The sequence below is a fragment of the Armigeres subalbatus genome, chromosome 3 (genome assembly GCF_024139115.2).
Source record: "Armigeres subalbatus isolate Guangzhou_Male chromosome 3, GZ_Asu_2, whole genome shotgun sequence".
NCBI lineage: Eukaryota > Metazoa > Arthropoda > Insecta > Diptera > Culicidae > Armigeres > Armigeres subalbatus.
The window spans coordinates 122,781,507-122,807,695 of NC_085141.1; the positions used below are offsets into that span (position 1 = coordinate 122,781,507).

The 26,189-nt window shown below is 40.3% G+C and overlaps 5 protein-coding genes and 1 long non-coding RNA gene across 8 annotated transcripts in view; 1 reads left to right on the forward strand and 5 right to left on the reverse strand.

Moving 5' to 3' along the window:
* LOC134227125 (uncharacterized) overlaps positions 1–26,189 on the reverse strand; it is a 197,099-nt gene that overhangs the window by 2,973 nt on the left and 167,937 nt on the right. The window lies entirely within an intron of this gene.
* Positions 2–6,202, reverse strand: LOC134226347 (large ribosomal subunit protein mL66). Of its 2 annotated transcripts, XM_062707067.1 has the most exons (3): positions 6,081–6,202; positions 500–602; positions 2–444 (listed from the first exon to the last, which is right to left on the reverse strand). In XM_062707067.1, exons 1-3 carry the CDS (start codon positions 6,081–6,083, stop codon positions 56–58), a joined length of 495 nt encoding a protein of 164 aa, XP_062563051.1. In that variant the 5' UTR covers positions 6,084–6,202; the 3' UTR covers positions 2–55. The 2 variants fall into 2 exon arrangements, with proteins under 2 accessions (XP_062563051.1, XP_062563050.1); XM_062707066.1 differs by lacking the exon at positions 6,081–6,202 and having other exon boundaries at positions 500–656.
* LOC134226346 (uncharacterized) lies at positions 753–1,415 on the reverse strand. The gene has a single exon (XM_062707065.1). The coding sequence runs from the start codon at positions 1,395–1,397 to the stop codon at positions 771–773; it is 627 nt and encodes a 208-aa protein (XP_062563049.1). The 5' UTR covers positions 1,398–1,415; the 3' UTR covers positions 753–770.
* Positions 11,530–12,988, forward strand: LOC134227174 (MYG1 protein). The gene is made up of 2 exons (XM_062708488.1): positions 11,530–12,006; positions 12,176–12,988. Exons 1-2 carry the CDS (start codon positions 11,531–11,533, stop codon positions 12,918–12,920), a joined length of 1,221 nt encoding a protein of 406 aa, XP_062564472.1. The 5' UTR covers position 11,530; the 3' UTR covers positions 12,921–12,988.
* Positions 12,970–14,537, reverse strand: LOC134227173 (pseudouridylate synthase 1 homolog). The gene has a single exon (XM_062708487.1). The coding sequence runs from the start codon at positions 14,378–14,380 to the stop codon at positions 13,022–13,024; it is 1,359 nt and encodes a 452-aa protein (XP_062564471.1). The 5' UTR covers positions 14,381–14,537; the 3' UTR covers positions 12,970–13,021.
* Positions 15,133–15,794, reverse strand: LOC134219776 (uncharacterized). 2 transcript variants are annotated; one of them, XR_009981659.1, is made up of 3 exons: positions 15,654–15,794; positions 15,458–15,581; positions 15,133–15,376 (listed from the first exon to the last, which is right to left on the reverse strand). It is a non-coding gene; the product is annotated as an uncharacterized LOC134219776 (long non-coding RNA). The 2 variants fall into 2 exon arrangements; XR_009981660.1 differs by having other exon boundaries at positions 15,458–15,588; positions 15,654–15,730.

The following is a 26,189-nucleotide window of genomic DNA, read 5'->3' on the forward strand; positions in this document are numbered from 1 at the left end:
CTTTTGTTGTTTCCAAATCCACTATTTTATTCCAATATATAAACAGCTACTCCCCCTAACATTTGATAGTACTCTCGTCAAAATATTTATTGTACTTCTTCCACTGGTATCGCTTTTTGGGATCCTTTTTGCTCCACGATGGGCCAATATTCGGCATCAGTCCGGCTTTTTGCGCCATGATTACCAGCGAGCCGATTCGTCGCTGCTGACGCTTACATAATCCAGTCACCCGACGAGGCAGCATACATCCGTCGCTACGCAGATACTGGCTGAGAATCAACACGTCCGTGTGCTTGATGTCCAAACCCAAGCTGCACTGTGGACAGAATCGCTGCCCGCCAACGCATCCGGCTTCTGTCACCGCTTTCAGCATCTGATCAGCTCGCGGCGATGGGACATACTCTGCACTGATGACCAGCGAATTCTTCTGGGTGGATTCTCTGACTGCGAAAGTTGGTATTAGGAGCATAGTTTTACTTAATTTATTTAGGATACTTACTCTCTTTTAGATTGTTCACAGTTGTTACAGTAAATGTACGAGTATGATTAGCTACTGTATTACTTATTCGGAATAATCCGGATTTTACAGCGCTCACAAGGGCCATTTTACAAATTTTTTTTTTTTTTTTTCTTTGTTTTTGTCTTTCCGACTGGCTAAGACCACCGTAGGTCCATCTTGCCTCCGCCTTGTAGTAGTAGGTTTTATTCTGTTCTTTTTGTAGTTTTGTGGTGGGTTTGTTGCATGGTGTTCAATACTTCTCACTTTGTGTTCAGATGTGTATCTTGTTGGAGTTTAGAAACTGTACAATCTGTTTCAGATCTTCTTCATTTTTTTCCCGTAGAATATCTTGGAGGGGCTTCATGTATTCCAACGCTGGGTAGTCTACTCTGCTATGGTTGTACTTTGGGCACACGTACAGAATGTGTTGTAGGTCTTCCGTGGTGTCGCACCATTCACACTGATCATCAATCTCCCACCCCCACTTAAATCTTTTGTCTTTAGTTAGGCAGTGGCCGGTTCTAATTCTGTTTAGGGTTTTTAGTTGTTCTGGGTTGAGTGCAAGGTTTTTGTTCCATATGGTTTTGGTGGGTTGTTCGAGAAGTTGATAGTGCCAGCTTCCTTTCTCTTCCGAAAGTGTCTTGTACTTCCTAGTCCATTCTTCCCATACTTCATCTTTGCTTACTATCAGGGCATCGTTCATCGTTATTCCGTTGAAATAGGTTTGGGGTTCTCTTGATTTGGCTACGGCCTCTGCGTCGGCTATTTCGTTTCCGTTTATTCCGTTGTGACTTGGGACCCATTGGATTCGAATTGTGTTGCCACGGGTGCCATAGAATTCTTTGTAGATTTCTGCTGCGATGTAGTTTTCTTCCAATGTTTGCTGGTTGAGTAGCATGTCACATGCACTTCTAGAGTCCGTGAGGATCACTGCCTTTTGTAGCCTTTTTCCTTTATCAACTCCACTGCTTTAAGGATCCTAGTAGCTCGGCATTCGTGATGGTGAAATTCTTGTTAATACCTTCACTGATTACTGTTCCGTCGGTTTCGTCGAAGACTGCAAATGCAGTACCCGTAGCTGTTTTGGAGGCATCGGTATAGACTTTGTTGTGTTGCTGGTATGTTGACTGCATTTTTTCTCGGAAAAGCGCTTGCCACAGTGCTGTATTTCCATGATTCTTCTTTGGTTGGTCTTCCGATAGTTTTGTCCTGATGATCCTATCAAACTCCACTCGCTCAAAGTAACGCATTCTTTTGAAATAGGGTATTTCTCGGTCAGATGGGTGGATTTGATATAACAAGTCTGCGTGTTTGTCTGCTGTTTCTGTCAGATATGATTCGTTTCCAATTTCTCTGTCTAAAGTTTTACTTATGAATTCCACTAGTGGAGTTTGGTACCACATGGTTCTGATGAGTTCTCTTTTGGTCAGGGCTTCGATGCGTTGTTCGATCGGCAGTTGCCCTGCTTCCGTTAGCATTACGTGAATGGGGGTGCTGTTAAGGTGGTTCATTGCCTTCCGTGTGTAAGCGTTTTGCATAACTTGTAGTTTGTTAAGGTTGGTTTTTGCTGCACTCCCGTAGACTGATGCTCCGTATTCCATTCTACTCCGGATTAGTGCATTTCCTATTTTCACGAGCGTTTCGGGATTGGCCCCACTGGACTTCCTTGATAGCATCTTCATTAGACCTATTTTTTTCCCAGCTTTCTCGACTACTGACTCAATATGTTTTCTGTGCGACAAGTTACGATCTAACACATACCCTAGGTACGCATGCGTATTTGCTAATTCGACATTTGCTCCTCTCATCTTAATCCTTATATGGTCGACATGTTTCCTGGTAAACGGGATTACAGCTGATTTGTGCGGGCTTACTTCCAAGTTGAGGGACGTCAGTTTGTCGGAGATTTTTTGTAGAAAGATATTGCAGTTTTCCGCAACTTCCTCGACCGTGTCTGCTACTACAATCGTTGCGAAGTCATCCGCAAATTGAACCAATACCTCATTTTCCGTGGAGAGCTCATGCAGAGAAGATGTGTAAAGGTTGAAGAGCAAGGGGGACAGGGGGCAGCCCTGCGGTAAGCCCTCTGAGATCTCGGTTTCGATGATATTTGACTCCGTCCTTAGTCGCATTTTGCGACTTTTCAAGTATTCGAACAGCCTGGAAATTAGTTTGTCTGGTATTTTTTCCTTAGTCAGGACTTCCAACAAGGTACTGGTGTTCACCGAGTCGTACGCTTTACTAACATCCAGAAAAACGACAAAGACCTCCTTTTTCGATTTTTTCGCGGTATGAATCGCATTTACCACGTAGTTTTCACACGTGGATGCCGAGACATGTGTTTTGAATCCGAAAGAAAGCTGTGGAACTAGCTGTTTCAAGGTCGCAATTTCTGTCAGACGGTCCTTAATGACGGAATTTATTAGTTTGATTTCGATGTTCATCAGGGCTATAGGTCGCATGTTGTTTATTTGTATGGCTTCTCCTGGCTTCTTTGGGATCGGTCTTACCTCCGTAGTTCACCATGATTCTGGTATTTCTTCGGTAACAAAGACTCGACTTAACATTTCGCAGATTTTCCGCTGCATTTCCGGATTAAGTTGTTTAAACACATCGTATGAAAAACCGTTTGGTCCAGGTGCAGAGTGTGTTTTTCTTTTGTAACACTCGGAGGATCTCTTCATCTTTTAGTGCCATTTCGTATCCCTCTAGGTCTTTCTCAGTATTGGTCCTCGGTAAGTGTAGGTGACGGAATTTGTTTCCAAAATACAGCTCCATGAAGTTCAAACCTTCATCGTCCGTCAGATCCACCAGTTTCTTATATTTCCCTGTCAGTGCAGTGTCCACTCCTTTGACCAGGTTCCATAGCTGCCTAGCAGGTGTGGATTCGTCGATTTTCTCAGTTAGTCCTCTCACATACGTTCGTTTCGTCTTCCTTACTTCTTTCTTGAAACGAGCGCGTTCATGCTTTAGAAAGATGAAGTTGGATTCCGTTTTGTTCCGGTTGTAGTTTCGGAGTGCATCTCTCTTTGCTGCATACAATTCTCCGATGTTTTTCGTCCACCAAGGTTTGAGAAAGTTGATTTTTTTGTTCTTGAAGGTGTAAGAAGAGGCTTTGACTGCCGCTTCGATCGTTGTAACCATTTCTTCAGGGTTATACAAGAACTGCGGTCTGATGCTGTTTAATTCCTCGATCAATTTATTTTTATTGATTTTGGTGAAGGTTTTTTCGTTTTTCGGGATTTCATGACCAATTTCCAGGCGGATGGTCATATGTGCTACCAAATTCCTCTTCTTGTACTGTCCAGTTAGTTTTTCTCGCCAGACCCGTAGTTGTGAGTGTGAGGTCGATTGCTGAATCTCTACCACCTGGTGCGTTGATCATAGTTGGTGTTCCGTCGTTGAGTAGGACCAGACTCGATTGGTCGATCAAGCTACGGAGAAGTTTACCGCGGTTGCATGCTGGGAATTCTGGGCTCCATGAAGGATGATGCGCGTTGAAATCTGCACCTATAATCACCTCGCCATTCAGTTCGTTAACCAATTCTAAAAGGTTTCAAGTTCTGTCTTGTAGTTGTTAGATGGTACTCCTGTGGGTGGTAGGTAGACCGATATTCGAAAGACGGGGTCGAAACCTCTCGTTATTTTTACACCAACTACTTCGAGTGAATTAAACTCTGGGAAGGGTAGGATTTCGAATCCGATGTCTTCGCTAATTAGTATTCCCACACCGCCGTATCCTTCCAGACGTCTGCAGGAGATAAGTTGATAATGTTTGAAGTAGAAAGGCTCTTTGTCCTTTAGCCAAATTTCTTGTAGCAAAGCTGCTTTAATGTTTTTCGAGGTCATGCATGTATAGAGTTCTTCTTTTTTCTCGGTTGCTCGTATGCTTTGAATGTTGTGTTGGATGATTTTGAAAGTTTTACGGTCCATTGGTTCGATTGAGTGAATTATTCTGTTGTTCCGTGTCTTGTGTTCCCTCTTGGATTAGTCTTTGTAGCTCCATGCTGACCTCGATTAGCAGCTCATCCGTCTCGATTTCTGTTCGGGGTTGTTGGATCCTATGACTCAACTTCCTCTGTATTTCAATTATTGCTTCCAGTCCTAGTTGGGGTTGACACAGACGTAGGACATCTTGCCTCAATCGTGCCAGGAACTTCTCGATTTCTGTGACCCTATGGGGATTTCCTCTCACAACAGCACTGTAGCTTTCCCTGGGGTTCAACTGAGTAGACTGGGTGAATTGCTCCGGTGTGTCGTTTCTCGGCCCATTTGTACCTCCTCCCCTCATTAATCTTTTTGGGCGCGTGCCAAAGAGTATGTGTTGTGTTTGAGTCAGGGCGCCTACTTCGGGGAAGTCTGATTCGTCTACCAATCCTTCGAAACGGTTTTGCGTCTTTGGGTACAACTTTTCAGCCTCACCATACGGCACCCGGTTTGTTTGCATTTCCTTCACGATCTTCTTTCTTCTTTCCTTTTCTGGACATGTATTGCTATTTGATGCGTGTTCCTGTTTACAGTTGACGCAGAAGGGGGGGGTCTCGCATTCACCGTCAGGATGGTGCTCCTGCCCACAGATCCTACATTTTGGTTTCCCGGCACATTTTTTTTGAGTATGTCCGAATTTCCAGCATGCCGAACACTGTTTTACCGGAAAAATGTACATTTCCGCCCGGAAATTTACGCCAAAAATGTTCACCGACCTTGGTATCTCAGTACCTTGAACGGTAACTTTTATGTTTCGGGTAGGTTTCAGCTGTCCTTGTTCGTCTTTCCTCAGCACCCGTTCGACTTTGTGCACCGCGAACTCCGTGGCAATTTCGTTTGTCAGTTCCTCGTCAGAGAAATCCAAAGGAACATTGGGAACGAAACAGATGGTTTGGTTTTGAACTTTTGGGGTGTAGAGAGTGAGGTTTCTTGCCGCCAAATTTATTTTCGACAGTTGGGTGGGATCAACTCTACCATCCAGTTGCAATTTGAACCGGAACTTTCCAATTTTTGTTATTTCCTTGCACTTCCGGAATCCAGAGTCCACCAAAAATTTTCCTACTGAAGCTGGGTGTTGTGGGATCGGTTCCTCGTACTTCAACGGCTCCAGGAAGAATACATCTGTGGGTGGCACCGGCTGCTCACTCGCTTGTCCTGTCATTTTTGTTCTTGGATTCTTCGACCTTGTGATTTCCTTTGATTTTGGGTTCGTTGTGGCGCTCACTGTTTGCCTCGTCATCATTCTTTTACTATACATTTTTCCTTAACTACTCTCAACAGATTCTTATGCTAATATTTACACTTATCCGACTATTTGCACTTTTTATTTACAGTTTCTTTTTATTTAAAACTACTATTTACACTTTACTAACTACTAGTTATACTATTTACACTTCACTTAATTGCTAATTTACTATTTACACTCCTCTTAACTGCTTCTATACTATTTACACGATTTTGTTCTCTGTTTCTTTCGAGATTTCTTTACAGCTTTCTCACTAATTTCTTAATTTCTAAGATTGTTATCCTATGGGATTTTTTCCACTCGCTGAATTTTCTGAAGCAGTTGCAGTTACGTGTGCACGTAAAATGTCATTTTACAAATTTATTTCACCGCAAAAATAACAACAATAATTAAAACTTTGACAGCTCTTTTGTGTCGCAGAAAAACAAACATTTTTTTTTAGAACAACGTGCAACTTTGCATATAGGATTAAGCAAACTTATATAAGTTTATTTGGTATACGGAGTCCAACATACCATTAATGATTATATTCAATCAGTCGTTTTCGTTTTTGTGGTGTAGCTAAAAGATATTTTAGGATCTGTCTCATTTGGAGAATTAAACTTAAAAGTGACAGTTCTGTTGACATGAAGTAGTGGTAGCCCCCTGGTAATGACGATGACAGTTGCATGTTTAAGTATGTGTGTGTAACTTTTTGACGAAGCATAACTTCTTATGTGTATTGTATGTTTGTTATGATTATAGCTTGTGAACGAATAAAGACGTTAAGTGAAAGAGTATCCGAGGCATTGAATCGTTCCTTAATAATCAGACTATTTCCCCGGCAAAAGTTGTCCGAGTTCGGCTCCGCTTATAACCGCGTCTCGTACACTGAGTAATCCATCAAGTTCGAAAATTAAAAAATCACCCATTTATAAGAATGGCTGGTGCTACCCAGCAATTCCAATAGGACATCGATGGAAAATGATTCGATATCTGTCAAAAGTAATCTTGCTCTGCGAGCAGGGTTATTCGATAATTATTGAACTGTCACTTTTAAGTTTAATTGCAGTTTATAATTATCCAATTGAGACAGACCCTTAGTTACCAGATAAAGATTGTCGCTGTCGTCGCTGTCCGGAACATCTTTTGCTGGCGAGGATAGGGGATCTAAATGTCAGCGAAGGAAAAATACATACGATTTGACAGTTAGGTACCACACATGTTTCGGACAGCAGAACAAAGGGAACCGAAGCGACAATCTTTATCTGGCAACTAAAATATCTTTTGTGTAGCTACACCGAAAAGTGCAACGTTTTGCACCACATAATAAGGCTATCTGACGTTTAATCATCTTTCTCTTGCACGCGCACAGACGGGATAGGGTTAAAGTAGGAGTAAAATCAGCAGTAATTCAAATCGTTCGGGGCTATCAGTTTGAATATGAATCTGAAACATTAATTTTCCCAGCAGCTGTTCTAGATTTATTTTTAATACCAGTCAAATCTCGCTTAACTTTTCAAAAGGACCTAAGTAACATTTTTTTCATGAATTAATTTGAGTACTGCAATCAAAAGATTACATGTTTTTCTGTTGATTGCGCTATTCAAATTAAATCATGAAAAAAATGTTACTTAGGTCCTTTTGAAAAGTTAAGCGAGAAATGTCAAAAAAATAAAACTGACATAACGCTCCGTTCTATTTTCTGCAGATTTGAACCACGATTGAATCACGAGATTCAAATATTTTTCAATTGTTTTGGTGTATGAATGTGTCATTTTATCTACGGATCAATCCACTTTGCAATTACGGCGCCTTTCTTGACAACAACAATGATTTCATTTAATTGAAAATTTGAAAAACATGAATGGAACACTGCTGGAGAAACCAACATGTTTGTTCTATTTTGCTCCAGATGCAAACTAGAATAGTGGTCGAAAATTTGGAATGAAACTGAATCACTACTGATTTCACTCTAGTAATGACACACTGGTGGTATAAGTACCATGGTATTAACGTATTAACGCATTTACCCAAAAGTACACGCGGTGCTCCCCACAGGAAACGACGCACCGCACTTTTTGCTGTCGGTATACTCGATTCTTATGGGGAGATAACATTGCGGGGTTTTCTAAGGTGCGGTTGTTCCTTTCGAATGTTAAACGCCGCGTGGAATCTTGTGCAAATGCGCTTTTGGAAACATTACAACAGCCGCGCGGTGTATCGTATGGACAACACCCTACAATACAAGAATCTTGAAATGAGTACCGTACCGATTATTGTCTTTATTAAAGATAGTCTTGGAATAATAAAAGAACATTTTCAGTGCAGTTCCAATAAGATTGCGAAAGTATGTGTGACATCGATCATCTGTCATGCTTGTTATTCAAATTAGCATTAGCATTGAGCAATTCGCACAAATTCGTAGGCGGTACTAGCCAAGACTATTGTATGAGAGTAGCATCGCTTTCATCCGTTACCACAGATAATCATTTGGGACTAATCACTATCTCTTAGATGGAAGCAATGCACTCTCCAATAGTCGAGATCTGTCCTGGCCACGTCCTTGCGAATGCTGAGGAAGGGGAAGGATGGTTAGTTGGACACCTACTTGAGAAAGATGCAGAGAACTCTACGACCTCTCATAGGTGCCACGGGATGTTTTGGGATTGTGTGGGAGTATGAATTGTTTTGGTAGAACGTGAAACACAAGCACTTCTGAAAGGTGTGACAGCACACCAAGACCAAATGAATATCACTTTCAGTTATAGTGATTGTAAAGTTGGACATTCAATAGATAGAACAGTTGAATTGAGCGTGTTGGTTTTTTACCGTGTTGTTTTATTCATACCGAATCAGTAGTTTGTAGTATGTTCGAAATGTGTAGTGTAGTAAAATCTCTTTTATCCAGCTTTCCACGCTCGCCATAATGGCGGAAGCTATAACAATTTGACATTAACTGTTTCCCGACACTGAACTGAAATTTTCGACTCAGCATGCAATGATGTTTTTCGTCGCTAACGACAACCTTATACTTGTTATTTTTCTATAAACAAGAAAATATACACACGTATCGATTTCATATTCATGTTTCTATTTTTTAATCATTAAACATTCTATTCCAGATATTGTGAAGCTACTCTAATAATTATCGTTCAGAAACCGTAAACTGGCGCGACAAAGTTGTATGGCGGTGACATCTTCTTGCTCATTTGTATGACATTTCGGTACCATCAGCTTATTTACCGTTGAGGTGGAGAATGCTAGAGATGATGTTGATTCCTTCTGCCTGTATAGCAAATATGTCGCTGCCGTCAATTTTTGTTCAATTCGGCCCACGATCAATAAGAGAACATGAATACATTGTGAAGTTATTTTAAAACAAATTCGTTTCTCAAATATGTATTAGGAATAACCCTATCTGTAGTTATTAAGAAGTATTTGGCATTCTTTTTTGCATAGTCCGTACTTTGCGTACAGCCGTATTTGAGGTATGCTTTATTGTAAAAACAAAACTATGCATAAAGCAGTGCTATAATCACTGTAATCATGACGAATAATGTATAATGTTCAATTATCAAAAGTATTAATTCGTCACGGAGTTCGTTCATTGGTGTCAGAAAACGAGAGAAGGGTAATGCAAAGTCCGATAGATTTTCTCTTAAAACTACTCATGTTGATAATTCTTCCCAGCTTAAAATGCTGTATTGAGAATTTGGAACCGTTTTCTGCTGTGACTTATGGCTTATTTGTATAGGATTCGTCTTTGGGGGATTACCTGGAAAATGTAGTGTAGAGAACAATCATGAGAACATAGAGCGACAGTTATCGCAGGGTCTTGGGAAAAAAAAACTTTGATGTTATGTCAAACCGCTAGAGTCAGTAGAGTGGAGCCCTATTGTTAAAATTTGAGGACACGATATGTGGTTGAGAGCTGGGCACAGTGAGTATAACAGGGGTCATAGGAAAATCCAATACTATCTGTTGGAATTCCAGTTCAGTAAACTTCCTGTCAGAGCATTTAGTAATATGGTATGAATCATATGTTCTGGCATCAATCATATAGTTTTGGTATCAATAATGTCTGAAATGAGAGAGAAATTAGTAAATTTATTAATGATTTTAATTGACAACTTTAATTCTTGCGCAAATATCCTTGTTGTTTAAAAATAAACAACCTAATGGATGTCGTTGGTAACGGGGATAGCAATGTTTGCTCTGATCGAAATTCCAGTTCAGTGTCGGGAAACAGTTATTGTCAAACTTTTTATAGCGTTCGCCATTATGGTGAGCGTGGAAAGCTGGATTCATACGAACATGTTCCACAAGTGACATTTACTACTGAAAATGTTACTACTTTTTATTCATACGACCCATTGCATTAATTTATTAGATTATTAGGCCGGTCGCAATGCTGTTGGGTTTTGTATGGCGTGTTTGGAAATCAAACTGAAACTGAAACTACCAGTTTGCAACGCAGAGTTGTAATTTTATTTTTTGAGCACTTTTTGAAACTGATTTACAACTGCTCGACTGGTTTGTTGTAATATGAGCTGATTTGAAACGGGAATGAAACTGAGTGTCAAATTCACGTAATAGTGTTTGTGTGTGTTAGATGATAGACAAACTCCTTATTGTTCGCATGCGAGGTAAAAACTACATCGAAAAATGTTAGTTTGTTTTGTTTTGGCTTTTTGGAAAAATAAAACCAAGTTTTATTTTGTTTACAACTGTGCGTTGCGGGCACCAAGTTGTAGTTTTATTTTGACAGCTATAAATTTTATAACATCAAGCAGTACCAAACTGAAACTGCAACTTTAGCATTGGGACCGGCCTTAGCTTTTTGGTATGGGATCATTCATTAGGTGGCATAATGAAGTGTATTAGTATTTTCGAATAGTTTTTTGTCATAGTTTTTTTTAAAAGATATTTTAGTTACTAGATAAAGATTGTCGCTGTCGTCGCTGTCCGGAACATCTTTTGCTGGCGAGGATAGGGGAGCTAAATGTCAAAGAAGGAAAATCCATACGATTTGACAGGTATGTACCACACATGTTTCGGACAGCAGAACAAAGGGAACAGTAGCGACAATCTTTATCTAGTAACTAAAATATCTTTTGTTTTTTTCTTTACGTGTAGCCAGGATGTCCTGCATATGGGGCTATATATTTTTTCATACTGCGTTTCAATGATGACAGCAGGCTATGTCTGTTGATGACAGGCCTATGCTAAGCGCTCATGTTTAGCGTAGCCAACACCAACACCAACGCCGAGCAACGTACGTCAAATCTAAAAAAGCTTAACATCATAAAACATCCAAATTTAGCTTTCTTCAATATGCAACTTTAATCGAGAATATTCATTAAATATGACTAATGAAACTAATGAAATTCATTCAAAACTTATCTACATGATCAATTTTGATTTTACTTACATGCAGAACAACAATTTGTCTTTTATTTCACCTTGAAAAGCTTGAGCAGAATTTAAAAATAAATCCTGCTCTTTTATTGTTGTGGATATTTTTAATTATCAAGCTACAATCATTGATGTTGTTGACGATTGTTGACATCTCATGCAACTGACAGCGGTCTATCTACACACTGTGCCCGGGACATGGTGGCTATTTTTAGGCTAATGCTACGTTTAGACAAGGCAAGTGAATTGAACAACTCAGTTGAATTCAATTGACTTGCCAAAAGTTGAACTTTTCTATATTTTATTTTGGAATAAGAAGTACTAATTCGCGTTATGACAAGTGAGTCTTATACCAACTAACCCAAACCCTCACGATCACCATATCTGTCACCTTTAACAAAATGCTTCGCCAACTGTCAAAATTAGTTCCCGGGTTTGCTGCACGACTACCTGCTTGTACGGGAAACGGAATTCCGCCAACATCCTGCATTCAGCTGCGGACAACGTTACTCGTCAGTAAACTTTCCATCTCAAAACATATCAAACGAAGATTGACAACCCTCCAAATGGCTACCGATGCTCAGAATTTGAAACGCTTCAAAGAGGACGACACCCGCCAACTGACGATCGGAACGCACGACGGTATATTCCATTGCGATGAAGTGCTGGCGTGCTTCATGCTACAGCAACTACCCCAATATGCCGACGCCAAGATAACGAGAACCAGGGATCAGAAGGTGCTGGATCAGTGTGATATCGTGGTAGATGTCGGAGCTGTATTTGACCGGGAGAAGAATCGGTTTGATCATCATCAGGCAAGCTTCAAGGACACGTTAAACATTTTAAGGCCGGAGATAAAGGTCAAACGAGACATTCGGTAAGTTGAGGCATAGTGTCTATATTTTATGCTTGTTATTCCCATACTTATTGTCAAAATTACATTAAATAGTTTGGGGTTGGAAGGATTCTGCTAGTAAAGAAATTCCTAAGTTTGGCTAAAGTCGTGAATCGCTCGATTAAATAACGAACGTTTGTTTAATTTTTAGTTTAAGTTCCGCCGGTTTGATATACACCTATTTCGGAGAGGACGTGATCCGGCGGGTTCTGACGGCGAATGAAATTCATAATGAGAATGACGAGATGATTCGAGGAGTGTATCGGAAATTGTACGACACTCTGATAGCTGAGATCGATGCCATCGATAACGGAGTGCCCATGTTTGATGGGGAGCCAACCTATTCCATCAACACGCATCTGAGCGCCCGCGTCAGTCACTTCAACCCGGCATGGAATGAGGATGCTGGAGACGATACAGACGCCATGAAGCGCTTCGAGAAGGCGAAGGCTTACGTTGGAAAAGAGTTCATCGACAAGGTTTTATATTACGCCGTTAGATGGTGGCCAGCTAGGGAACTGGTTGAAAATGCAGTCAAGAGAAGAATGGACGTGCACTCTTCAGGAGAAATTTTGGAATTGGAAAACTTTTGTCCGTGGAAAGAGCATTTGTATGAACTGGAAGAAACGTACGATATTTCCGGAGTGCCGAAGTACGTTATTTACTACAACAAAGAAAACGATTGGCGAGTGATTTGCGTTCCTCTTCAACCGGCCAGTTTTGTATGTAGGAAGTTTTTGGCAGCTCCATGGCGTGGAATTCGCGATTCAGAGCTAGAAAAGACATCTGGCGTGGAAGGAGCCACATTCTGCCACCAAACAGGATTCATTGGGGGAAACAAAACTAGAGAAGGTGTTCTAAGAATGGCCGTTGCAAGTTTAGAAGCAACAGATTAGACTAATTTGAAATCATGGATATATTTTAGGTGAGATGCATTTGAGAAAATTAAATGATTTGAAATATATTTCTAGTCTATATAATAGATACTGTCTTCTCCCTACTCATCATCATCATCTTCGTCATTACTTTTTCGCTTACCTTTCCACTCCTGAGGCTCGTTCTCATCTCTGGGTTCATAACTATGCCATGGCAATGTCTCGAGCCACTCAAGCATGGATGAAGTCTCTTCTTCTGTTTTTACGATCGTCGCAGCAATATGTTTCCGGAAAAAGATCTGAATCTGCTCCTCTTCCTTTTGGAAATCCAACGCTTCGTGGCAACCATCTTCGCCGTAGCGCACGTTATACTTTTCGTAATGAATTCTGTTCAGTACCAAACCTAAACCAGGAGCAGTTGGAAGGCCGTATCGCTGCTCTTCGAACGCCTTTTCAATAGTTTCCGGCGGTGTCAGTCCGCGCACAACGGCCAATGTGAGGCCAACCATCTTCCGAATCTGATGCAACATAAAACTTTGTCCTTTGATTTTCAAAGTTGCAAACTCGGTCGTAGACCCTTCTGGAACAAAAGGAGCTTCACACTCGAAGGACATAATAAACCGCTTTGACGAGGGATCAACAAACTCTTTGCGACTCGTAAAATTGTGGAAGTTCTTCGTTCCCTCGTACAGCTTTAACGTTTCGGCGACCAGTTTCAATCGATCTTCCGGAGCCCTATAGCTTGCCATGTCCACCTTGTCCTCATTCGAAGCAAATGCAATCGTCGGAAGCGTATAAGTGTAAGTCCGTGCATCGCAATTTGACTTTGAGTTGAAGCCCTTGGTCACCCTCTTGACAGCAAACACCCGGATCTGCTCCGGCAAATCCTTATTGAGGGCATCAACGTCCACATTGTCTGGCAGTTTTATCGAAACAACTTGCGTCGCTGCCGACACTCCTTTGTCGGTTCGGGCCGCTCGTTGGAACTGAATCTGTTGCGGCTGGTTGAATGCCTCGTCGCTGATCCAACCCTGTTTCAGCATTGCCACTAACAGTTCCTCCTCGATGGTTTTCATTCCCGGATTACGCTGCATTCCGGAATAGTTAACTCCCGAATAGCCCATCACTATGACACATTTTCGCTTCTTAACGCGAGATGCCGGATCAAAATTGCGGACCGCTTCCGGATCTGCCGGAGGATCTTCCCACTTGCGCTTCTTCACCATACCATTGTAACGAGTTTTTGCATCTTGCTGCAAACGTTTTTGTTGATAGCGTTCTTCCTTTCGGTTTTTTTCGCAGGTAATTTTTTGTTCAACTGCTTCGGCCATTTGGACAAGAAAGGGTGCTTCGATAGCAGGTCTTGCCCCAGAAAAGGATGGAACCGAGGAATACCGATGTAAGCAATTAGATGCAATACAGACGCTGCGGGGTTTCGAAACTATCGGCACTATGGAAGCGCGGCAAAGAAATCCTAACATTTAATTTCAAACTTCAAGCAGTGTTTGCTATTCTAGAGTATAATTTACGGGTTTTCCGTAAGAATTCGGCAAAAATTTACGATATAAAATTTTAATTCGAATTTGAAACCATGAAAACGATCGAACACGAGGAAGGAAAACCGTAGCAAAACAAAATTACCGAAACGTTCTAAAATTTAGAACAATTATTAAAGGGGGAAACGCAATGGAGTGCGGCAACGGAACACTATAAAAAAAATACACGAGAGGACCGTGTGTTTAACACATACATTTGCGCAAATTGTCAAAGCAAATCAATGTCATGTGTAAAACTTACGACATCGATCATTCGAAACTCATCATCCGTTCGTATACCATCCACACGATGTTAACGTGTAAATCAAATCGAATTCAATTGAATCATTTGGCATTTTCGCTTGCTTTATGCATGACTTTAAAGTATAATCGAGATGAACTTCATTTGTTAACAAATGAATTTCGTGTTTTCTTTCATATTTATATAATGATGAAGTATATGCAAATTCCGTCCGGAATCCGATTTCCGTTATCGAATCGAAACCCAATTGAAGAAACATTTGTTTTGCTATAACTTCACCGAATCAACAATGGAGTTATAGAAAAAAAACTTTCATCGATTTTCGTCCTTCTAACGGAACTATAATAAAATGAAAACGAATGTAAAAAATATATATGATTAATAAATTGCTCCGTTTAATTAATAAAAATGAATTGGTTGGCTACCAGCGCTTGAGAGTCTTGCCGTCTTCCTCTTCAATAGAACGAAAGTTATGACTTAGCATTATTTGCATCAATCAGCCGGTTATAAAAGTTCCTATGGGTAGGTGATGCTTCTGGTTGAAATGCCGTGAGTGTCGTAGTCCGATCTTGATTTATTCCCCATCCCCACCGTCTCCATCGGGAAGTAAACCTTCACTACTGTCCTGCGACAGCTTCCAAATTCCATGTTGGTTTGGTGGATGTACTTGTATGGATTTACTGTTAATGAGAAAGGACATATGTTTTATTGAGGGAGTTGAGGCACGGACGATTTATCTTGTGTATTAAATAAATGCTTACCTGTTTGTAAGATGGTAGTAAGTGTTACGGTGATCTTCTAAGCATTCCATTATTTGATGTTTCACGAGCTCAGGAAAGACTCAGGAAAGCTCAGGAGGGAATTGGAATACTCAAATACATCCGGCTGTTTACTAAAAGACGAATATAGTTATAGAACTAGCCACTTATAGAAGCACTTATCATAATCAAATATTACCTGTTGATGGGACGACGGTTGCTAATTCTGTTTAAGTTGTAGTTAAGCGATGTACGACTGGTGCGGTTGGATTGTTGGCCGCTGCTATATAAGATTGTTGGGTACTTATGAGGAGATGAAAAAATACATGGTGATTGTTGCGCATAATAATGCGCCCAAATTGAACATAGTACCAACAATCAATATGAAACTGGTGATTTTTTCGTGGTTCCAGTTTCGCATGCTCTGAACGGTCTTCGGTACCCAGACATGGAAGCGTCGCTTCAGTACGTAATCTATTAATGCCCTTCAGATTTTTTAGTACTGATGTCATAGCAACATTTTCGTAGATTGTTTTCAAACTAAAACAAACTACAAAAATAATAGCCGGTGGAGGCATATACCGATGCAGAAGTGGTGTGTAGTGGCCAGTTTCGCGGACTCTCTGTCGTATAAACGATTACGGTTCACAATTCCGAAGATCCGATGCACCGATTCACACACCGGAATTCATAGATCTTTGAAAAGACGCCAACTGGAGGTTTTGACCGATCCTGGAATGCGATAGTTGACTTACTTACATCAGCATGGATAATCAGAGTACAACGTTTTTGCACGAATCGCCTGCGAAACGGGTTTGCCTGACGATTAACGTTCTATTAGCATTAAACTAGTCTCATTCCAGGGCGAATCTGGTGTACCTAGTTGGTCGAGGGGAATGACACAAGTTTTTCCAAGCTGCAAAATCCTAGACAGCCAACAAAGCACGCTCAAAAGGTGCCAACCTTTTCTGCCGGAAGCGTCTTTACCAGCTGTAGATTCCGCACACTTTTTCTTGTTTCCAGCTTATTAAACGTTTCAAAACTAGAATTTTGTATCATTTTGTAGGGTATGAGATAGTGTACCTAGATAATATCGGTTGAACTTACATTTCAGTGACCTTTATTAGTTCTATGGTTCCAGAATCAACTGTTGAATGTGCCTATGTGGACATGACATAAATGTAAGAATTGATTCTACGTCTGAAGGATTGCACCTCGCTTAGCTAATAATTCACTACCTTTCAGGTTACAATTTCAGATCACTTTAACATTACATACTACTGCTCCGGACTGCCAGTTGCATTCTCTTGTGGCAACACCGGCATTGAAAAACTTCCCATTCTTTTAGGTTGGACTAGCCGTCACTCAACAGAACAAACACTTCTGGCCTGCTCCATGATAGATTTTTCCACAATATATTCCAACACAAATTGGGGTATTTCGAATCGCTTTGAAGGCACATAAAACGTCAATCGATCGCGCAGCCAATCGCTCAGAACTATTTGACAACCTTTGTACAACAGGAACACCATCCCGAGAGCTCATGCGTTTTGAAAAAATTCATCGAAATTAAAGATAGAAAAAAAAGAAAATATGCTTGTGCGACTACTCCTCTATCAAAAAACCTTCGACATACTTTGGTCACGAGATTGGGGGCTTCTAACACATGTACAGCAAGACATCCGTCGAATCAGAAACTTTATGTAATATGTAATGCAATTCTAAAGAAAACACTACTGAATCATCGAAGGGTTTTTTTCCGAACTTCGATAGGAATTTCCATTGAATTTTCCTGGAGACAAAAAATATTAATTTCTATGTAACGACATCCATTCCCTAGTCCATTTCGATCTGCCAGCATGTGGAGAGTGAATAGAGGTTATAAACCAAACACGGTTACTGGCTAAAACCCATCAATGGGTAAATAAGTAGGTATACATTTTTTAACAACATAGAAAACTGAAAATTATTTAGCTCTTTTTTAGTGGAATATTTCCACTGTCATAAGACAAGTTTAGTACAATTCCACCACCTCGTATTACTTTTACATATACGTATTTCGACCTCAACTGTAAGATCGTCTTCAGTATCTGGTAGTTGACTCGCAAGTCGAGGCATGATCGGGACAGGCAAAATTTTGTCAGTATTCAAATGGCCATAACTCTTTGAAATATCAACCGATTTTCATGATTCTGCTAGGGTTAGACGGGAAGCATTTCCTGAGTTGATTGATACATTGATGTCACAGATCAGTCGACAAACACCTGAGACATAGCCGTTCCCGTGAAGTCCGTCAGCCTGATTCCGAGCAAAGTTGCAAACTTCAACTTTTTCAAATACATCAAATGGGTGTCGTACTTTATAGTTTTAAAGGACATAACAATAAAAATATGATTGGTATAAGGGAGAAAGGTCTAAAATACACCTATGGGGGAAAATGGCCCAACGTAACCGATCACACTATATTTTGGAACGAATATTTCAATTTCAATTTGGCATTATCTGCTTAGTACCGCTTAGTATACAAACGAAAAATCTGCCCTCGCTGTTCTTCTATCCACCCAAATTAAATTCTTGTGATTTTCCATGACAAATTCTTCCGAAATTAAAAAAAATCCTGATTTTTCAAAGAAAATTTTGTGGAAAACCAAAGGAGTTTTTCTTACATGTTCGGAAGATTTTTCTTTGGAAAATGTAAGGAATCAACTTCGAAAATGTAGAATTCATTGCCATTGGAATGTTAATAAATTCCATTGGTGTTCCAGAGATGAGCCAGCCGAGTGCTGCAACTTTCTCTAATAAAGATATAATAATAAAAATTCCATTGGGAATTCCTTCAAAATTTTCTTGAAAATTAGGCACCTATTTTGGTGCGAATTCGAAAGATTTTTTCTTTGTGAAAGATCAAAAACATTTCACTTGGAAATTCAAATGAATCTTTTGTGGAAATGCAAACAATAATCCCGTGAAAATTCATATATGTTTCTCAAAACTTTAAAAATATTTTTCGGTTAAACTATAAAACAAAATTTGTGAAGCTTCAAATAAATTTAGATAAATTTTCCATGAAAGTGTTGAAGAAATTTTCATTAAATAAGAGCAGCATTTCCCGAAGGTTTATCCAAGAAATATAGAAAAAGATTTCCGAGGAATTTATATGATTTTCCTAATCAGATTTTTAAGATATGACCGCACAGAAATGGCCATATCTCAGGTGTTTGTCGACCGATCTGTTACATCAATATTATCAATTCAGTACAATGCGAAATTGGATTTTTCTCACAATCCATACATTAAATCAAATTTCGGAAGTGGTGCGCTGTATAGCGCATCACTAAATGAAAACAGCGCACCACTTCCGAAGTTAGGTATAGCGTACAGATTGTGAGAAAAATGCAACTTCGCTAATGGCCCATTTCGGCTTTCTACTGATTTGATAATCTTCTTCTTATTGGCATTACATCCCCACACTGGGACAGAGCCGCCTCGCAGCTTAGTGGTCATTAAGCACTTCCACAGTTATTAACTGCGAGGTTTCTTAGCCAAGTTACCATTTTGCATTCGTATATCATGAGGCTAACACAATGATACTTTTATGCCCAGGGAAGTCGAGACAATTTCCAAGCCGAAAAAAGACCGGAACCGGGAATCGAGCCCAGCCACCCTCAGCATGGTCTTGTTTTGTAGCCGTGCGTCTTACCGCCTTTCCAACCAGAATGAGGATTAGGCCTAGCTTAAGAGCTGCTAAATACTCGAGTATAGTTTAAGGTGGTTTAAGTGTGCAAATGCGTGGCTCTGTGGGATTCTCAGGTCGAAGCCGTGATTTATTGCCCAACCCCGAAGATAACTGCCACGTGATTTTAAACAATAGGCCACTATTGTTATAAGTTGATCGTTATGCTACTAGATTGGCCTGTGTCAGTGAATTTCAAGTCCCTTCGATTAAACCAAGCCTCGACCTAGGATAAACCAGATAATATTATGTCTTTGGTACCAAGTTAACCTGGCGTGGGTATTATTGTTGAAAATACCGTCACCTATGGTAAACCATCTTTTAGGAGCACGATTGGGTGGGAAAATCCGTTGCGTTGTCCTTGCCTTACGAAACCACCCCGAAACCGACTCGAAGAATGTGCCGCCAGTGCAGTGGCTGTCTACCATCTTTCGATAGTGCGAGAATCAGGAGAATTGCGCACCATCGTCTGGTGAGATCCACACGAACGTGAATTCCACCGTTATCATCGTTACGGCCATCATACGACGTCCCGATTGAACCTGAGGCTCACCAGCACGTAGCCTATATTGAGTCAATCCACCGGCGGCAAGGCGTCGTCGTGATCCGACAGGTAGATTGCCACCGACGCAAACTCGCTGCTTCCTTCGAGTCAAACATCGTCTGCTAAGCGACACGGCACGTGTCAGGTCAGCACCATCGCTCCCTTATCCTACTACGTTCTGCATGGTGTTGTTTGGTTTCGAATTCTTTCTGGGTTTCTTTTAGATTGAAGAAGCTGAGTGTTCCAGAGAGTGTCAAGCCTAGCACCCGCTCTTATACAAGAGTCTCCGACCGGAGACGTATCGTGCATCTGCAACCTTCCTTTTCGAAAGTGGTGTTTAAGTAGCTGACGTTGAGAAACCAAACTTCCCCTTACAAGTGCTGGAGAACGCATTTCTTGATTTCCGCTCGGAAGAAAATCCCCGAAGGCTCGGCCAATCACCTATCGATTCAATTCCTCAACCTTTTAGACATTGCAATAAATTCCACAGTTTTAAGCGTTTATCTGAAAACAAATAAAAATATTAATGTTGAAGAAAATTAAAATTATCGTAGAATAGCCGCAAACCACAGGAAAATAATAAATAAACAGTCAGGATGATAACCTTGACAACAGTAGAAAATTAGAACAATTCAATTTTTTGTTGGAGCGTTGCTTTGTTTTACTGGGTACCGAAATCTTAGTACATGGAACCATAAAATAAGTACTAATTTGCTCTGACCCCAACATCTTGATTATTATATCTATGATAGTACTAATGATAAATTAGTTTGTTACTTGAGGAACCCTAAGCTATCTGAATTACAACTTCATAATTGTGCGCTATTTCTAAGCAGAACAAAAACTGAATTGCGATAGTGAGGAGGTGCGCGCATTGAAAGAAATTACAAATTTCTCACATGCTGCCACCGAATTAGTAAGTAGGAATGTATTTCTTAGATTTGCTTAAGTAATAAATGTTTTATTTAATAGCTTTGTAGCTGACCCTCAGGAACAAATGAGTCTTCCTGTCTGCTGAAAGAATCGGAGTTCATCGTCACCTTCCGCAATCGCAACAGTGATTATAATATGTTCCACTATAGTGGAACCATTGACGAATACATAGACCAAAATGTCCGGTACAAAGCCATCAGAAAATCGGGCACCATGTCTTCTTCTTCATTTTGAAGAAAATACCCCTCGTGGGTGACGAATTACATAAATATTTTACGAGCGCTGACTTACCCCCTCTTGACGTTTTGACAGTTTGTTTGTTTTTCTCCCTCACCTTGTGACGTCGTTTCGGTTCGTTTGTTGTTTATTCGTTTCGTTACTCAGTTGGAGCGTGAGTTCGACCGTTTTGGTGCCATCAAAAAGTTTGAATATAACAAAAGGGACACCCAGGCCTACATTCTGTACGATTCTATTGATGCTGCTACGGCTGCTGTGAAGGAAATGCGTGGATTCCCGTTAGGGGCACCGGATCGTCGTATTCGTATCGATTTTGCTGATAACGGAACAGCACCATCGTTCTCGAAGAGCAGTGGAGGTTTTGAGGAAGGCGGTGAGTATCGTCGCGGCCCCGACTACGAATATCCGGAAGGCGGTGCATCATACGAGGAAAATTCATCGTACGGCTATGGTGGAAAACCGTTCCGCGGACGTGGTGGTTTCCGTGGCGGTTTTCATCGTGATGGCCCATCGCACCACGGGGACAATGATGAATGGCGTCGATCAGGAGCCGATGGCGAATATGATTCACGCCGTCGTTCTGGATCACGTGAACCAGGAATCGATAGATCTCGTTCCCGTTCACCGAGGCGACGCAGTCTTGTAGGAATGGCATGTTATTGAATGCAAGAACGTTACCAGAAGTGGCACGGAAATCTACCACAGTCTGACAAGGGGCGCTGATTTTGAAGATTTCACTATTCCCCGCCAAGTTGCACCTAACGGACGGAGACAACGGAATAGTGGACAGCCTGATGAAGGACGAGGAAGGTAAACACCACCTTCGTGTTACTCAGCGACTACGCCTCGATCAACCCAAGTTGGAAGATGTGCAGAAGCGCATATCGACGTCATCGTCGCACGCAATCTTCCTCGGCCTGCCGGGATCGACGTCATCGCTAGCATCGTCGGATGATGCCAGCGTTCAGACGCGTCCACTGCGTTATCTCGTGTCCTACCTGAAGCAGAAAGAAGCGGCCGGCGTTATATCCTTACTCAATAAAGAAACGGAAGCAACTGGTGTGCTCTACTCATTCCCGTCATGCGATTTTTTGACAGAATTGTTGAAACGAACATGTCACAACCTCACTGAAGGAAGACCAAGGAAGGTAATCGTGGTGGTCCGAGGAGGAACAATCCTCTGAAGTGCCTTCTTTCTGGTATTGCAGCAACTAGTCCATATTGGCACAGCATACAACATGGCTGGTCTAAAAATTTATTTGTAAATCAAAAGTTTGTTCTTATGACAAAGTTTTGATTTTCTGCTTATAAGTGGCCACTTAATATATTTGTTACATTTGGCTTGAAGGCCTTCAATGTGATTTTTAAAAGTTAATTTTTTGATCTAGCAGAAGTCCTAAATATTTAGAATTCTGATAGTTTACCTGCAGTGAGCGATCTGATAAATAATTTTGGATCAGTTTAATAGCTGGTTGGTTGTTTGCTCATTGTTTGTTGATTGCTTCATTGTTTGTTGGTTGATTGATTGGTTGGTTATTTGGTTGATTGGTTGTTTGACTGGTTGATTGATTGGTTGGTCGGCTGGTTAGTTGATTAGTTGTTTTGTTGGTTGCTTGAATGGCTGATTGTTGGGTTGCTTGATTGGTTGATTGGTAGCTTGCTGGAATGGTTGATTAGTTAATTATTCAGTTGATTGATTGCTTGATTGGTTGGTTGATTAGTTGATTGCTTAATTAGTTGGTTGGTTGATTGTTGGTCGGTTGTTTGATGGGTTGATTAGTTGTTTTGTTGATTGCTTGATTGGTAAATTAGTTGGTTGGTTGCTTGATTTGTTAGTTGGTAAAATGATTGATTAATTGGTTGGTTGCTGCTTGATTTGTTAGTTGGTAAATCTGTTGAATGGTTGATAGTTGGTTGGTTGCCTGACTGGTTGATTGATTGTTGGTCGGCTGGTTAGTTGATTAGTTGTTTTGTTATTTGGTTGATTGGTTGGTTATTTAATTGATAGGTTGCTTGACTGGTTGGTTGATTGGTTACTTGATTAGTTGGTCGGCTGGTTAGTTGATTAATTGTTTTGTTGGTTGCTTGGATGGCTAATTGGTTGGTTGCTTGATTGATTGATTAGTTGGTTGGTTGCTTGATTGGTTGGTTGGTTGATTGTTGGTTGGTAGAATGATTAATTGGTTGGTTGCTGCTTGATTTGTTAGTTGGTAGAACTGTTGAATGGTTGGTTGCTTCACAGTTGGTTGGTTGCTTGATTGGTTGGTTATTTGGTTGATTGGTTGTTTGACTGGTTGATTGATTGGTTGGTCGGCTGGTTAGTTGATTAGTTGTTTTGTTGGTTGCTTGAATGGCTGATTGTTGGGTTGCTTGATTGGTTGATTGGTAGCTTGCTGGAATGGTTGATTAGTTAATTATTCAGTTGATTGATTGCTTGATTGGTTGGTTGATTAGTTGATTGCTTAATTAGTTGGTTGGTTGATTGTTGGTCGGTTGTTTTATGGGTTGATTAGTTGTTTTGTTGATTGCTTGATTGGTAAATTAGTTGGTTGGTTGCTTGATTTGTTAGTTGGTAGAATGATTGATTGACTGGTTGGTTTGCTGCTTGATTTGTTGGTTGGTAGATCTGTTGAATGGTTGATAGTTGGTTGGTTGCCTGACTGGTTGATTGATTGTTGGTCGACTGGTTAGTTGATTAGTTGTTTTGTTATTTGGTTGATTGGTTGGTTATTTAATTGATAGGTTGCTTGACTGGTTGGTTGATTGGTTACTTGATTAGTTGGTCGGCTGGTTAGTTGATTAGTTGTTTTGTTGGTTGCTTGGATGGCTAATTGGTTGGTTGCTTGATTGATTGATTAGTTGGTTGGTTGCTTGATTATTGGTTGGTTGGTTGATTGGTAGCATGCTTGAATGGATGGTCGTTTGATTGATTAGTAATTTGGTTTATGGGTTTGCTGCTCGATTTGTTAGTTTGTAGAATGGTTGGTTGCTTAATTGGTTGATTCGCTGGTTGGTTGCTTGATTGCTTGGTTGATTGGTAGCTTGCATTAATTGTTGGTTGCTTGATTGTTGGTTGGTTGCTTAACTGGTTGATTGGTTGGTTGCTTGATTGGTTAGTCGGCTGGTTAGTTGATTAATTGTTTTGTTGGTTGCTTGGTTGATTGGTTAATAAGTTGATTGGTAGCTTGCTTGAATGGTTGGTTGTTTGATTAGTTAGTTGATTGATTCGTTGGTTATTTGGTTAGTTGGTTTGCTGCTTGATTTGTTAGTTGGAAGAATGGTTGATTGGTTGGTTTCTTTTTGTTTATTGATTACTTGATTGGTTGGTAATTTGGTTGATTGGTTGCTTGACTGATTGATTGATTGGTTGGTCGGCTCGTTAGTTTATATGTTGTTTTGTTGGTTGCTTGAATGGTTGATTAGTTGGTTGGTTGAATGATTGCTTGGTTGATTGGTAGCTTGCTTAAATGGTGGGTTGCTTGATTGATTGGTTGATTTGTAGTTTGCTTGAATGGTTGGTTATTTGATTGATTGCTGCTTGATTTGTTAGATGGTAGAATAATTGATTGGTTGGTCAGCTGGTTAGTTGCCATGTTGTTTTGTTGGTTGCTTGGTTGGTTGATTAGTCGATTCGTTGCTTGATTGATTGGTAGCATACTTGAATGGCTGATTGGTGGATGTTGGTTGGTTATTTGGTTGATGGGTTTGCTTTACCGTTTGATGGAATGGTTGGTCGGCTGGTTGGTTGATTAGTTGTTTTGTTGGTTTCTTGACTGGTTGATTAGTTGATTGATTGATTGATTAGTTGATTGGTTGAATGCTGCTTGATTTGTTAGTAGGTAGAATTGTTGATTAGTTAGTTCCTTGATAGTTGGTTGTTTGGTTTGCTTCATTGTTTGTTGGTTGATTGATTGGTTATTTAGTTGAATGGTTTGCATGATTGGTTGGTTGATTGATTGTTGGTTGGTAGAATGATTAATTGGTTGGTTGCTGCTTGATTTGTTAGTTGGTAGAACTGTAGAATGGTTGGTTGGTTGCTTGATTGGTTGTTTGACAGGTTGATTGATTGGTTGGTCGGCTAGTTAGTTGATTAGTTGTTTTGTCGGTTGCTTAAATGGCTGATTAGTTGGTTGCTTGATTGGTTGATTGGTGGCTTGCTTGATTGGTGGGTTGCTGGAATCGTTGCCTAGTTAATTATTCAGTTGATTGGTTGCTTGATTGGTTGATTGATTAGTTGATTGGTTGATTAGTTGGTTGGTTGAATGTTGGTCGGTTGCTTGAATGGTTGATTGGTTGTTTTGTTGATTGCTTGATTGGTAGATTAGTTGATTGGTTGCCTGATTATTGGTTGGTTGCTTGATTTGTTAGTTGGTAGAATGATTGATTGATTGTTTGGTTGCTGCTTGATTTGTTAGTTGGTAGAATGGTTGACTGGATGGTTGCTTCATTGTTGGTTGATTGATTGATTGGTTGGTAATTTGGTTGATTGGTTGCTTGACTGGTTGATTGTTTGGTTGCTTGATTGGCTGGTCGGCTGGTTATTGATATGTTGTTTTGTTCGTTGCTTCAATGGTTGCTTGGTTGGTTGATTAGTTGATTCGTTGCTTGATTGATTGGTAGCTTGCTTAAATGGCTGATTGCTGGATTAGACAATCAAGCAACCAATCAACTAAATAAACAACCAAGCAACCAACAAACAATGAAGCAATCAACCAACCAATTAAGCAACCAGCCAACTATCAAGGAACCAACCAATCAACAGTTCTACACACCAAAATCATAAAATGTTTTTCAGCAAAATGCTTTATTGAAGAATTATCAGCAATTTTGAAACTTAATGAAAATCAGTATACCGATTTGTCTTAACTGAAAATCAGCATACTTTTCTAGATTACTGATCGTTCAGCGTTTTTTTTCGACGGGCACTGCTGTCAAACTTTAGGAAAAATTAGCCATTTTAGCTTGGTGATTTCTTTTCACAATTATTGTTTGTTGTAATATTTGTCATTTTAATCCATGATGAAACCGGTAAGTAGGGGAAATGATGGCTTTGGCAGGTTTTGTTCTATTATTGGCAGGGGGTTTTTTATGACTGACTAGGCTCAAATTTGGCCTAAACATTCTTTGCATATCAAAGAATATTGTGGCCAAATTTCATAAAATTTGGTCCACAAAAACCCCCTGCCAATAATAGACCCTGCCAATAACCCCCCTGCCAATAACAAAACATGCCAAAGCCGTCATTTCCCCTACTTACCGGTTTCATCATGGATTAAAATGACAAATAT